Below are 15107 nucleotides of genomic sequence, written 5' to 3'. Positions count from 1 at the left end.
AAACAAAAAAATTATTATACATTTTTAAAAATATATCCATAATATTAAAGAATGGTATTGAAAAATAATCAGCGGGAAAAAGTAATTAAAATCAAATAAATAGGAAATGTTTTCGTTAAGTAGCTTAAAATGGAAACTAAATCAAGCTAGATGAAATGGACTTGCAAATTTCTTCATTTAAAACACAAAGCTGATCCAAATAACCTGTCATTTTTCTCTCCTCATCGTAACTCTGTTCTCTGGAGATCTTTTGATGGCGAGTTTCATCTGATTTGATTTCACAAGACACTTCAGTTCAGCTGTGTTAAATGCAACACAAATCTGCATTGCTTAAGTTAAGTTACTCTGCAACCAGCCCTTGGAGATGGGTCAATTTATTACAGCTGATCTGTCATCTAATGATCTTGCCAACAAACTCAGGAGAACCCAAACTCATGCGAAGGGTTCATGTAAGCTGATGTTTACAGACAGACTCGTCCGTGGGGAGAGAGAGCGCAGCATGTTGGAATGCAGCATCCAGAAATGTCTGTGCGCATCCAGCTCAACACCCATAAACACCCTAAAACAGATGACCAAACAGACCCAAATCACTTCAAGCTGAGCGAGGAGAGAAGTGGGCTTTAAATGTTGTTCCACCTCACACGCGTTAGCTGAACTCAGCATGCTAATGAAGTTTAATGTCATGGCTGATGCATACTGGCTCGTGGCTAACATCCAGCAGAGTTAAAGGCCCTCACAGTAGAGGTGAACCAGGCCTCTGAGCTTGTTAAGAGATATTAAAGGCTCATTTTAGACAGGTGTTACTGGTAAAACTAACAGCATCAACAACAAAGTTCCAACAAAACTTTTTAACCATAACGAATTTGTTTCAGGAGCATTTGATGAATAAAATGTAGAAATATTTTGTAACATTATAAAAGTCTTTAATGTCACTGGATCGATTCAATGCATCCTTGCTAAATAAAAGCATTTCTTAAATAAATAACGATTTGAACTGAATTTCCTGCAGGTAAAATAATGCAGGGTCTGGTCTCACCTCAAAGATCTCCTCACGCGAGACCTCGATTCGGCAGTGTCCCGCCTGCGGCTGCTGCTGGGACAGCTCCTGGCGCAGGATTTTCAGTTTCTGCACCAGATCGCGCTTGTACTTGGGCACCGTGAGACATTCAGGGTCCTCGGGGAGATTTCCAGGAGACATGACAGACTGAGCCTGCTCCTTCAGCTGTCCGGGACGACTGCGGAGTAAGAAAGGGGAGGAATAAATCGAGATGCACACAAACACTGCAGCCTGACCCATTCTTCACCTCCATGTCAGAGCAGCGTCGCCCTTTTAGTGCCAACTCACAGGCATCTGTCACGCCAGCACGGGACAAAACAAGAGCTTCCAAACGCATCAAGAGAAGACACAAGTTCACTTCATCTCTAACTCGGTCCTAAACTGATATAGTGCTAAATACACAATCTCCAAACACTTTTAAACACTTCACAACATGCTTAAATGTTTAAACGTCACTGGATTAAAAGACACAGTGTCAAACGATGTTGCATCTGCAAACAAATGCTGCTGCTTGAGCTAACGCTTCAGAGCTAGACAAATAGAGATGGAGTGAGACACATTCTTTCATATTTCTCCTTAGACTCGCTCTCTGTCTGCACGTGACCCACATTCCTCACATATTCCCTTCGTCCCGTTCACTCTCACTGACACGCAGCAGCTCACTTCTCTTTGCCTGCAGTTTCTTCTGCTTCATGCACTGTTTAGAGGACTTACAGTAACTGCTCGAAGATCTGGTCTGAATCTGAATCAATGTAAACACAATCAGTGTAGATGGGTTCCTACCTTTTGCTCTATAAAATACGCCTGAGGTGAGGGCAAATTTAGTTTAAAACCACTTACTGGAAATGTCAGCAAAATGTTTGCAGTAGAGTAACTATCAAGAAAATAAGCAATAACATTTTTTTCATAAACCTTGAACACATTTGCATACACGATAATATGATTATATATATATATATATATATATATATATATATATATATATATATATATATATATATATATATATATATATATATATATATATATATATCTGGTTTGAATCTGAATCAAGTTTTAAGCTTGTATTAAAAGGTACAATTCAGTTCCTTTTTTTATTATTTTTTACAAATATTATGAACATTAATCCACTTGACCTAGTAATAGAAAAAAAGAGCAAAATAGAAGACTTCTGTGTAGGTAGATATAAGTATTTAAAATCTTATCATTTTATAAATAATAATATTCATAAATTCGATAATCTTTTCACTGTTATTCACGCTTACATTATTTAAAAATAAAGAACAATAAATATTATACCAAATAACTTGTATATCTTTTCAAGAATTTAAGCCTTTTAAAGATACTTTCACATGTTATTATAAAATCATTCTGTCATCATATCGATTACGATCAGGTTTTAGGTCTTTAAGGACCACTAAAAAATACCAAAATTAATTTGATTTTTTAGTCTAAATTAATTTAATTGAAAACATTTTTATGAAATAACACTTACATTCCAGTTAATACCTGTAAGAATTGCATATTTGCTATATTTTTGAAAACATTTTTATCAAACAAGACACGTATTCCAGTTGAGAACTGCATATTTTATATATTTTTGAACAACAAGCTTCGTGTCATTTAGCGAAACACCCAGATAGCACATTTTTGGATCACTTTTTTTTTGCCGCTAGTGACCATTAGTGATGCTTGAAATGCTGGATGTGGATCAAGAGGGTGGATCCATCAAAAGGCAACAGTAACTGAAGCATGCACACACGCACCCGAAGCTCCCAGCATGCACTTCAAATTACAGACTGATCGTGAGATCATAAACCCATCAAGGTTGAGAGGAAAGCACACGGCAGAGGGGATTTTTGCCTGATGACAGAGAGGTGAGATTTTCTGCGCTGATAAAAGGCAGATGTTTCGACAGATACACACATAATCTGTCTGATGCCTTTTCCAAAAGAGAGACTCCTGCAGTGCCAGACTCGCCTTGACAGTTCGTTCTCTTGATGGATGACGTCTCGATGTAAATGACCTGCTCGGACTGAGGTCTGGTATCGCAGTGTGGAAAACACGGCAGTGCAACATAAAATCTAATTCTAGGTAATTAACATATTGTGGTTCTGTCACGTTTATAATTATTCTAAGCTCTATTGTTGTGTATTGCACACTTTTGTCGCTCTGTTATCTTCAATACATTCACTGCTCATAGAGATTTTGTATTTATTAAGTGTGTGCTAACCTAAAGCTAAAGCGGTGGACGGTCTCATTACATATGCATATTTTTTGTGAAAAACAACAACTAAAAACATCTTGCTGTACTACTATACACAGTATGGCGACTGCTAGGCTGTTTTCTCACAGGATAATTGGTTGCTCCAAATGTCGTGAACATGACATAAACGTGTTCTTAATTGTGATGCTACAAGCTCTTGCTAAATAAATATTAATTAGGGATTATCTAATGACTAAATCTATTTCGTACTACTGTCAAAAAGATCATTAAAACCAGCAACCGATCATTATTTGCCATTTTAAGATTAGCTCCTTTATATGGAAGACTGTTTACATTATTTTTTGTAACTTTTGTCTTCCTTTTTTTACATATCATACATGTTATGTAGTACAATTAAGACAATTTATTACATATTATGCATGTAAATACACACATGCATGTACATATTTAAGAAAATGTTACATATACACAAATATACATATTTTAAAATATATACATGCATGTGTGTGTATTTAAATATACATAATAAATATACATATCGCACACTAATGTATTATATGATTAGTTTTTTTTATTTTGGATGCGATTATTCACAATTAATTGTTGGACAGCCCTATATTTTACAGTAAAAATTTTCCTTTTTTAATTTTTTTAATTGTCTATATATTTATAATGCTCATTAAAAAAGCCATACTGATCTTTCCCAGTTCAAACACCCTGACTGAAAGCTAGATGCTTCACATTGTGAAAAGACACTCTGCAGGTGCAATGCTTCATTTGCGAGCTCCTCCGTGAACTGATATTCCCTGACTTGTGAGATTTCAGCCATGCGAGCCGTACCGCACCGAATATTCTGGTTACAGCAAGAACATGAAGTGGGGAGACGGAATGTGGGACACGTCCTTTGATCTGTCAGGACAGGAGAAGGGAAACTCGATCTCTCCCCACTAATGCATTCCTCTGCTTCACACGACACACGCAGATAAAACACAGATTAAATGCTCCGACTGCAGAGGGTCTGATTCATTCCTCACCTGCTCTGAGCCTCAACAGCACCACGGGAGCCATTCAGACTGGGACTGTAGGAATAAAGGAGAAACACGACAGGATGAGTCTTCAGCAGTACCACAGCGTCATGCACTCTAGGTCTTACTGCTGATGTTGAGTCTGACTCACTTCAGGACGAGGTGCAGGTTAGCGGAGAGGCGCGGGTCTGTGAACTGGGTGGTCCGGTTGTTGTGGTCCACAAAGTACACTCGTCCGGTGGCTGTGTTTCTGATCTCCCAGCCGGGAGGCAGTGGACCCAACTCCTCACAGTTCACATTACTGAGATCCCTGCAGAGAGAGAGGAATTAAAACACTTTCATTTTAGTAATATAATTATACATATTATGATTATTGTAATCATTAAATTAACATGATCAAAATATTGCTAATATTATGAAATTTTTAGCTGTTTATGAGCTCTTGCACCCAGAATGGGAGTTTTCTACTTGTTGAGAGGATAAATTAATAAAATACTTTAATTATACAACTACTTCTATCCTATAGTTATAATATCAGAATATTACATTAGGTACAGTATTTCAAACACAATGTCACAGCCATTTGGGATGCACATAACATCTGGAATAAATTTCTACTTCTTTAGCTGGCTGATTCATCAACATAGTAAGTTTCATGTTATAGAGGTGATTTGAAATATATATTTACATCATTTAAAATTATTTTTTGCTTCTCTCTATATACTGTATATGTAGGACACATAAAATGTATCCACATTTGAAAATATTAATTCATCAAAACAAATTGGATTCACTGCTTGCATTTTTTAAATAAAAGTTGTGTAAACTTTCACCATTTAATTTTATATAGATTTTACCTTTATTTTTAAGATAACTTAATTTTTTTTAAACCAATACAAATAATTATAATTTAATATAAAAACTTAAAAGAAATGTGAAAATTTTGAATATTTGTATCATGATAATTCATGATTATTGGTGGAAATTATATTAGTGGAAATGAAAATGGCTAGTATTCATAACTATAGCTTTACTATCTTTTAACATGCTGCTCAGACTGAAGTTTGAGTAAACGTGTGGAGGGGGAAGACAAAACAACAACAACAACAAAAACAAAGAAGTGAGAAAACAGACAATACAAAGATCAAAATGAAGTAGTAAAAAAGAAAAGAAAAAAGAATTCAGGGATGCTGCTTTCAGGCTTCTGCCAAATATCATCAAACTAACAGAGCAAAAAATGTGCAGCACTGCAAAAATGTTCAATGTCAACTCTGAAAAGACTAGAAAAATAACCCGTAGCCCACCCTCAACACGTTCATGCACTCGGCAGCTTTCTCTACAAACACTGGCTAAACGGTCCACACATATAGTGTTTCTCCAAGAAGTTCCTCCGAGGTCACGTCTTCTCAGTTTTGGTCCAAACCAGTTAACAGCACTGAGCTTTGAGCCTTTTTTCACTAATAGTCAAAAACCAATAGCTGTATATAACACATCATTGTTTTGATTTAGTCACTAAACATGACTTCATGCATTGCATTTGGTTAGGACAAGGCACAAGTCCGCAAACAAACCCAGTGTAAAACAGAAGTTAAACAAGTGATTAACATACCTGGGCACCCTGGGGTCGTGCCATGTGCTGACGCCCGTCTGCGTGTGCAGGAAGTACACCTGACCCTGCTGCGTGGTCCTTTGCTCTGTGAACAAACACCAGGGGGCACCATCGGTCATTCACAGTGTATGTGTGCACAGAAGTGATTCTTTCATTCTTTCACTTTCACTTTGATTCACCACATCTGATCCATCACTGCAAACTCACACAAGTGAATCCGCAGTACCAGAAAATAATGGCTCCATATAAACAAGAAGATTCATTTTAATTGAGGTTAACACAAAACCAAAAAGATCATGTTAATCTTTCCATAAAAGGCTTTTCTGGAGTTCAAGGCGGACAGAGCATCATCAATCTGTGTGATGGCTTTAAAATGATTGAGATGAAGTCACAGATTCAGACAAATCACCTTCAGCTAACTTTCACTATTCACTATTATCACTATATATTTTCTCCCATATCGATTGAAAATGATATTTAACTTGATGTTCATTCTGTAATATTAATAGGGAAGAAAATGCATTCACATGAATGCTAAAATACATTTTTAAAGGAAACTCCACAGAATAAGTGACCTTTTAATTTACAGCCCCACGTGTTTGATCAATTAATACGGAGTTATTATGAACAATATTGTCTGATTACAATATTTTAAATAGCAATTTTTTGTCTTTTAAATCATAATAAATTTACAACAAAACATTGCATTTCTATTTACAGAATTATATGCTGTATAAATTAAAACATGGATGAAAAAATATATTATCTGCATGATAATCCTTAAAATAATAATGGAATTTATTAGAACATTACATATATTATCATTACATTAAAAAGTCAATTCTACTACTATATATTAGAAATATAGTTTTGTCAGTGACTAAAGTTAAACCAAGCTTTAAATCCAGTGGTTTGTTCTGAAGATATTTTCAGATAGTTTTACCAAATACAATGGTGAAATGTTTGTGAGCAGCTCATGAAACTATAGATGATGAAAACACTAAGGACATCACATGTAATTGAGTATGTAAGGTAAACAACACTGCAGATACAATTTGGTCACACTTTATTTCAAGGTCCAGTTCTCACTAACTACAACAACAAACTCCTTATTTGCAGCTCAATAATAACTATTAAGGTAGATGTTAAATTGAGGCATTGGGTAGGATTAGAGATGTAGAATATGCGTCATGCAGAATATCATCTTTATAAGCACTAATAAACATCTTAATGCCAATATGTTAATAATGGGCATGCTAATAAGCAACTAGTAAATAGTGAGAACTAGTCCCTAAACTAAAGTGTTAGCCACATTTTTTAGCCACTCACAACAAACCAGATCATCAAGATGTAGGTTACCCAGCCCATCTCAAAGTGAACTTGAGCGGCATCTCATGTCTACAGACCCACATTCAGCTACTTGAGCACAGCACAGAGCTGTGTTTAACCCGTGTCTATAACCTCTGCCCTCTGAATCTCTCCACGGACTCTCTCTCTCTCACACACACACACACACACACACACACACACACACAGCGGGATTTCCAGGTCACCCGTCTGACCCTGCAGCTGGTGCTGACGGCACGTCTGAGATATTTCAGATGAGCTCCCTTTCTACAGCTCAAGAGACGTTTTAATTACTCCTGCTGCAGCACAAATTTCCAGTGCAAGTGCATGTGTGTGTGTGTGTGTGTGTGTGTGCAGGGTGTATTTTTGACCTTTGCAAGCTGGCCAGTATTAATGGAAAGACTGATGTATGTGTGAACGAACCGTATCCCTCGGGCAGGTCGGGCGGTGTGTGTAGGTGAGTCCTGCTCATGTAGTTTCTGTGTCTCTGAGAGCGAACCCTCCGCTCCTGCACACGGGGGTCATCCGCAGGTACGCCCGCTGCCCCGTTGGGCGTCATGATGGGCGTGTTCTCATCCACCAGGCAGCTGAGCGGCCGGCCGGGGCTCGAGTACTCAGACGCAGGCCTGCACGTGTGAAAGAGGAAATGAGAACATGAGGGACAACAGACTACGTTAAAATAGCTGAAAAGTTTGCCGCTAGAAACATTAAGGTTATGGGTTCAATTCCCAGGCTAGTTTTGAATGTGAAGTTTTGAGTCAAATTGAGGTGTGTGACAAATGGGTAAGTAAAATGTAAATGTGAAAAAAGATTACACTGCATTTTAAAAATAAATAAACGAAATCCATTTACATGGTCCGGACTTTGCTGGCCAAACTTAAAGGTGCAATAGGTGATTGTCTTCAGAAACATTTTTTGTTATACTGGTTGAAAGTCTCTTCACATCCCAATAGCAATTATTAAGCTAAGTGGTTTAAATGTATTTCTATATTCTGTGGAAGGCGTAGGACCAAGAAATGTACGTCCAATCAAAACGCTCGGTCCAAGCTTTTTCTACCTGCCTGTCAACGTATAACTCTGCGCACCCTGTTCGTGCATTCATGGACGCTGTGCAGACAGAGCTAAAATGGCAGACAAACATCAACAACCTGGTCTTCCTTCCTGGTATTGTAGCACTTTTAAAGTTTTCTCACTGGTTAATGACACATGATGTATCCGAGCGGTTCCCAATTCCCGCACCTATTTTGCATGTATCGCTTAGTTAACACGCTTAGATGACCAGCTCGAGCTATATGAATGAACTGTGTTCTGATCGATATGATCCCTACACTGTGTTCATTGCTCCCTACTCCCTGAGCAGGGGTTTACTTCACTTCAGAACATGGACATGAATTGGGTACCGCTGATGTAGCCTGTTGTAGGAATGTTTTCTCTGGTATTCTGGTCTGTGAGCATAAATGCGTCCAGGGGGCGTGGCTTTGGACGGCCATTGCAGGGAGGGTGGGATGTTCGCTTTCAGTGCTATCAGGCTAATGTTAGCATTTTCCAAGATCTCCTATTTCACCTTTAACTGATTTAAAATGGTCTCCCAGAGAGAGTGGCTAAGATGGTGATTAGCTTCACAAAAACAAAAAAAATCCCTTTAAAACCAGCCATCAGATCAGACATCAAGCCATCTTAGGCTAGTCAAACCCAATGAGCTGGAAAGTAATTTCGGAAAGCCAAAATACCTTGATCCTCCTACAAAACTTTCATTTTGCAAACCATTTGCACCAACAATACAAAAATATTTGTAAAAAAGAAAATGTAATAAAGTAAAATAAAAACAAATATAAACTTACAATAAAATGAAAATAAATGTTAAATTAAAAACTAAAAATTAATAAAATAATTGTTGAAAAAATATTAATAAAAAGTAAAATCATAATAAAAATCAAAGACAAAAAAACTAAATAAAAACAGAAAATGCAAAAGTTAAATCATAATAAAAGGCAAAAAAAAAAAAAAAGAATAAATAAAAATAAAATAAAATAATTTGAATAGGTCACCCAGCTTAACCATCTGAAAAACACCTGAACATCTCTGTAAAACCAGCCAACAGACCAGATTAAGACCAGATTAATCCTCTAAGGCTGGTTTATGCGGTCGTTTCAGTAGCCTCACGTAACAATTTGTTTGCTCTGCTGGGTTACAGATTCATAATAAAACAATACAAAGGGCATTAGCTGTGGAAACCCAAGCACAGAATAGTGTGACCTTTTGTGTGAGGTTCAAATCGCAGTAGTACAAAATGTACAGTTGCTTTGGATACTAAATGAATAATGTAACGGTGTCAGCACCCTGCGGTCTCTGTAGACAAACACTGGCAAGCAGAGCCGCGAGGAGCTGAGTGACTTTCAACATGACAAAGTCACAAACCTGCAACCTCTCCAAACAAGGGAGTGAATTTCTGTCCGGCTCCAGCTGCCCAGGTCCACCGTGAGTGCTGTTATTGTGAAGTGCAACAGCAGCTCAGCCGTGAAGCGGCTGGCAACACGAGCTCAGCGAACGAGGACAGAGTGCTGAATCATGTAGTGCATAAACACCGCCTGTACTCGCCGTCAATATTCCCTCTGTTCCACTCCGTTTCAACACATCCGAGCCTTTGGAAGCAACGTCAGACCTAAATGATGTTTCAAGAGCTTCAGTGGCTGTGAACTGTAACGCGTGCTGCACACAAGGAGTCGTCGCCCAGTGTCGACATTTAACCTCACTAACGTGCTTATGGCTGAACTGAACCAGATCCCCACACTCTAGAGGAAGACTAGAAAAACACAGGCTGTAGAGTTTAAGGGGGTTTTTAGAATAAAATGGAGGACAGATTGGCTAGTTTTATTGCTAGGGGTTGCACTAACTAGTCAACTAATCAACTGATCTACTTTAATGCTCTGCCATGATGTTTTAAAAGGGCCACTGGATGCAAAATTCACTTTTACATGTTTGAACATAAATGTGTGTTGGTAGTGCGTGTACACAACCTCCATATATTGACCAAAATCCAAAAGTAGTTAATATAATATTATGCACCCTAAATACACTCAATGTAAAAAATATTCTCACAGTCGAGACCAGTGTTTTTTCTAGATCTTCGTCTTGGATTGTTGCCTGGAATGTTTCTTGGTCTTTATGGTCGAGTGTTTCCTAAAAAATTCATGAAGCGGGGATGCTCCCCGGCATGGCTTTATATCTTTCAGCTGTTTTCTGGATAAATTTGGGTCAGTGTCTGAGATGGCAAAGAAGACAGATGTGGCCGACACACATTTTCCTGTTGTGCGGCACACGGGTACACACACACACACAAGAATCACTGTCCTATTCAGAAAAACCACCTCAAACCCAATGGCCCACACACTAATTTGGGGTAAGCCAAATTGCCTTTATCCTACAAGACTTTGATTCAGTCTGCAAAACCATTTGGTTAACCAAACTAAAAATAAAACAAAACATGAAAAGGAAAAAAAAATAATTAAAAATAAATAAATAAAATTAGTAAACATTAACATAAAAATAAAATAAAAATAAAACTAATAAAAAGTAAAAATTAATTAAAAACTATTTTTTTAAACAAAATAAATACAAATAAAATAATAAAATAAATAAAACCGTAAATAATAAGAAAGAAAGAAAAAGTGAACTGGGACTATGACAAAGGAAACCTGGCCTCACCTGGTGGGTCTCTCCCATTGGGTGCTGCGTGTGATATGATTCAGATACTGGATCCGGCCAGATGCAGTTCTCCTCTCCTCCCAGCTGCACAAAGAACACAAAGAGACATTCATACAGATGAACAGACAGACAGACAGACAGACAGAGACACACGCTCATGGCGCAGGAACAAACACAGGGGTTGGATAAGACCTCTGGCTGCTAATGTTCAGTATCTGCTAATGCTGAACACTGGTTTATATTTGAGCTTGCATTTAGTTGCTTTTAAAGAGATATTTCACGTACCCATCAGGCAGGTCGTTGTCAAACAGACGACTGCAGTCCACCACTGGCCCTCCGCTGCCTATCCTGTCCCTGGACTGAAGACTAACTGTTGACAAACACACATAAACAGGCTGTTAGATCACTCCTATCTGTGATAGTTTAGAGACGATCTGACAGTAATGTCAAGATGAGTGACGCGCATAGCATAGATATTCTCATTTTGCGGTGAATGCATGAACGTGTTTTTGAAATGTATCATATATTTATAAAAATGTTGGAATTTTATTAGATACTGATAGCCTATTTAAAATATATATCAATAAAAAAAAATACAAAACATACAGGACACCAATTGTTTTATAATTCATGAATAATAATAATAAAAAAAAGTTAAAAGGGGATCAAAAAAGTATTTTGGCAAGTACAGATATAGATCATGCATTTACATATTGTCATATTTTAAGACACAGATCGTGCATTTTTTATAAATTATATATTTTAAAGAGAAAAAGCTATAAAAAAGATTAAATTAAATAAATAACAATATTTGCATATACAGATATAGATCATGCATTAAAAAATGAATTAAAAAACAATGCATTTAATAATATAATGCATTTAAAAAAAAAAAAATGTAAAAACCCAACCCATAGTGTCAAAATACAGATATTGCAGTACTTATAAAAATTTTTTTGTTTGTTTGTTTGTTTGCAGAAACAGAAAGATCATGCATTTAAAATATCAACAATTAACATTTTGCATTTAATAAATTAATGCATTTATAAAAAGATCAATTAAAAAACCCAACCCATATTGTTATCTTTATTATAATATTTATCAAATTTTAATAATTAATATTATTATTATTATTATTATTATTATTATTATAATGGCAGACAAAAATATATCATATTATTATACAAATAGTGTTCAATAAGATATATATTTAGGTGTTTAGTATAAGCTATAGTACAAGTAAAGTTTGCCTTAGGGCTGGGGTTAATAACTACTTGCTTACATTCACGTGACTCATCGAAATGCATATGTGACGCAAATCTTGACATGACAGGCATATAAGAGGGATGTTTGAAACCATTGGCCATGGGAAAGCATTGATGTTCTGATGAATGGCTGCTTGTAAAAACTGTGGTATGGTATGTGGGAAGTGCAACCCGGGGCGCAAATACATCACCACCCCACAAAACCCTTTCTTGATGAAGGAACAATGAGGCTCTTCGAGAACATGAAAGAAAATCACAAAGGAATAGCTAAACACAACAGATAAATCAGACAGAATGCACGCGTCCTGGGACGTTTTCAGGGCGTCGGAGGTAAATGCGTGGCTTGAGCCATCATTAACGACAAGCTTTGAAGATGGTGTGACTCACGGGATAAATGGCAGATGTGGCAAATTCCTCAAAACGAGCAAAGCTTGTTACTCACCTACTATCTGTCCCCTCACGGTATCGCTGTCATTGGGCCCCAACTTGTTCAGGTCCAAACGTTGATCTGCAAATGAATGAGAGAGCAAAAATAATAAAGAAAGAGTGTGAGAAAAAAGAAAAAGTTTGAGAAACCAAAGAGCCTGCATGGCTTTTGTGTCATAACCTCTGACCTCCTCGCTCGGTGAACCATCTGAGACTTAGAAAACAGCCTAAAACGCTCCACATTTCATGTGTGTGGTCACATAGACTGTGGGCGCTCTGTATCAGTGTGTGTGTGTGTGTGTGTGTGTGTACACACAGAGGCTGCTTTATTCCTCTCAGACTGTAGATGTGCTGATAGGAGTGAGACGCTTCCAGAAACACGCTGGGGCTCTCTGCCATTGCCGGAAAGAGGGAGACAGGAATAACAAGAAGCCTGCAGACATTAGAGAGGCCACTATCTGTTCTCACTCTCTCTCTCTCTCTCACACACAGTCAGATCAGGATGCACAGCTAGACTAAACAAGGCTGGAGAAGCGTTCACCCATCCCAACACACTCCACTCACATTTAAACCCCTTCATATCTTCAGACACCTGCGAAGAATGATGACCATGATTTTGTGGTTGAACGTTACTTTTACTAAACACTCATAGGCAATTCAAAAATAATAGTCAAAATAATTAATTTATTTTTAAATAAAAATAATTAACCATACCAGTCGATAAAACTATGCAATAATATTTAATAATGCAGATGTCACCAGTACACCAAGCATTTTATGTACTTTCATAATAATAAAAAAAAAACTGTACTATTGACAGATATTAATAGAGTAGTCACTGGTACATTTTGCAGCTTACAATTTAATCTTAATATAAAAATAGCCAAAATTGGGACGATAAGGTTAAAAACAATACATTTTTGCAAATTACTTAAATTGTAACAAGAAATAAGTTACACTCCAAATACTTCTCACACGGCTCTCAGAAATCTATCTTCAACTTGAAAAAAAAGAAGATAATAATATATATAAAAATATATATTTAGATATATTTATATTTAGATAAACATTTCCATATTATATATATATATATATATATAAGAACATACTAGCTGTAACAAATAGACATTGAGAGAGAGAGAGAGAGAGAGAGGGAGGGAGAGAGAATATGTTCATACATGTAAATATATATAAATATATATATATATGAATTTAGGAAGAGAATCAGAAAAGCATGACGTGATATTTCTGTGAATTTATATTAACTAAAAAAGCTAAGAAAAATATCATTTCTATTAATATATAAGGCCGTGATTATTGCTGACAGACTGAACTGGAGAGCGATGAAGAGAGAGAATGAGAAAAGACAGAGAAAGAATGATGGGCGAGAGACAGAAGGGGTGCAACAGGAAATGGTGAACTGAATGGCTTCCAGCTGTGGGAGCGGCTGTGGGTTTCCTGAGCTTATCCAGGACAGTGGTCACGCTGGAGGGTTTCTAGGGAAAGCCTGCTTTTAAAATCGTCTTAAACACAAGCCTGGGGCTGAAACGCAGCCATAAACATACTGACTTACTGTAGTTCACCAGCAAAACAACACAGGTTCTTGTGCAGCCGACAGGAAAGTGACACACAAATAACAGGATGTCTTCTACCTGAGACAGACAGTGGTCTTCCGCCAAAGTAAGATGTATTATTTTACTTAAAAACATTGTTGTTGTGTGTTTTATTTAAAGTTTGCTCACTTAACACACAATTGTAGTACATACTTACAACCGCTCTGAGCCAGACACACACACACACACACACACACAAGTTAGACCCATGCTGTCTAAGCTAATTATACACAAGCTAACAGACTGTTTCTGAGGAAATGATACACGCACACTTACAGCCCGTGTCCTTGAGTCGGTTAATGGAGTTGGAGAGGAGTCGTACACATCCCAGGAATCCCGCTCCCTGTTTCTTATGGATCTTTTTATGGTTCCACACACTGATGGTGATGGAGTCTGACTTCCCGATATACCTGAAGACATAACAAGAGACATCAGACTTCTACCTTTTTTATCAGGTCTCCTTTAAAGCAAACCAGACTCAGACCATATCGGTCTCGACAGCCCATGGTTCTTGCTTAAAACATGAATTCTGAAGCATGATTACACACAGAGGCTCAGAGGACAAGATCTGTTTTATGTAGAGCAATGAGGACTTCATTACAAAAAAAAAAAATAACAGAAAAACAATGAAGATGATGTCAGAAATATGACACAGAGGATAACAAGGAAGACAAAAACACTGAAGATAATTATGAAGACGAATGACTCGTCAGTCAGAAGAAAAATAGAAAAGAGAAAGATGAAAAAGAAGTGCAAGACGGCAACAAAGAGGAAGTAACGGGGGAGAACAGGAAAAGCCAGAAGATAAAGAGAAAGACAACAAAGATAAGGGG

The 15107-nt window shown here is 37.1% G+C and overlaps 1 protein-coding gene across 2 annotated transcripts in view; it reads right to left on the bottom strand.

The window, feature by feature from the left end:
- Nucleotides 1-15107, bottom strand: part of LOC113046806 (E3 ubiquitin-protein ligase SMURF2-like) — a 46964-nt gene that overhangs the window by 6233 nt on the left and 25624 nt on the right. The window contains exons 4-12 of one of the 2 annotated variants that reach the window (XM_026207821.1): nucleotides 14545-14684; nucleotides 12678-12743; nucleotides 11256-11340; nucleotides 10971-11054; nucleotides 7689-7891; nucleotides 5919-6003; nucleotides 4461-4619; nucleotides 4319-4363; nucleotides 1037-1235 (exon numbers count right to left, since the gene is read on the bottom strand). In XM_026207821.1, coding sequence (XP_026063606.1) covers nucleotides 1037-1235; nucleotides 4319-4363; nucleotides 4461-4619; nucleotides 5919-6003; nucleotides 7689-7891; nucleotides 10971-11054; nucleotides 11256-11340; nucleotides 12678-12743; nucleotides 14545-14684 — 1066 coding nt within the window. The remainder of the gene's footprint in view (nucleotides 1-1036; nucleotides 1236-4318; nucleotides 4364-4460; nucleotides 4620-5918; nucleotides 6004-7688; nucleotides 7892-10970; nucleotides 11055-11255; nucleotides 11341-12677; nucleotides 12744-14544; nucleotides 14685-15107) is intronic. The other variant, XM_026207822.1, reaches the window with a different exon arrangement.

Source organism: Carassius auratus, chromosome 28 (genome assembly GCF_003368295.1).
Source record: "Carassius auratus strain Wakin chromosome 28, ASM336829v1, whole genome shotgun sequence".
Lineage (NCBI taxonomy): Eukaryota > Metazoa > Chordata > Actinopteri > Cypriniformes > Cyprinidae > Carassius > Carassius auratus.
Note: the sequence above shows the minus strand (reverse complement) of the source record. Positions and strands in the feature narration are given on the sequence as shown.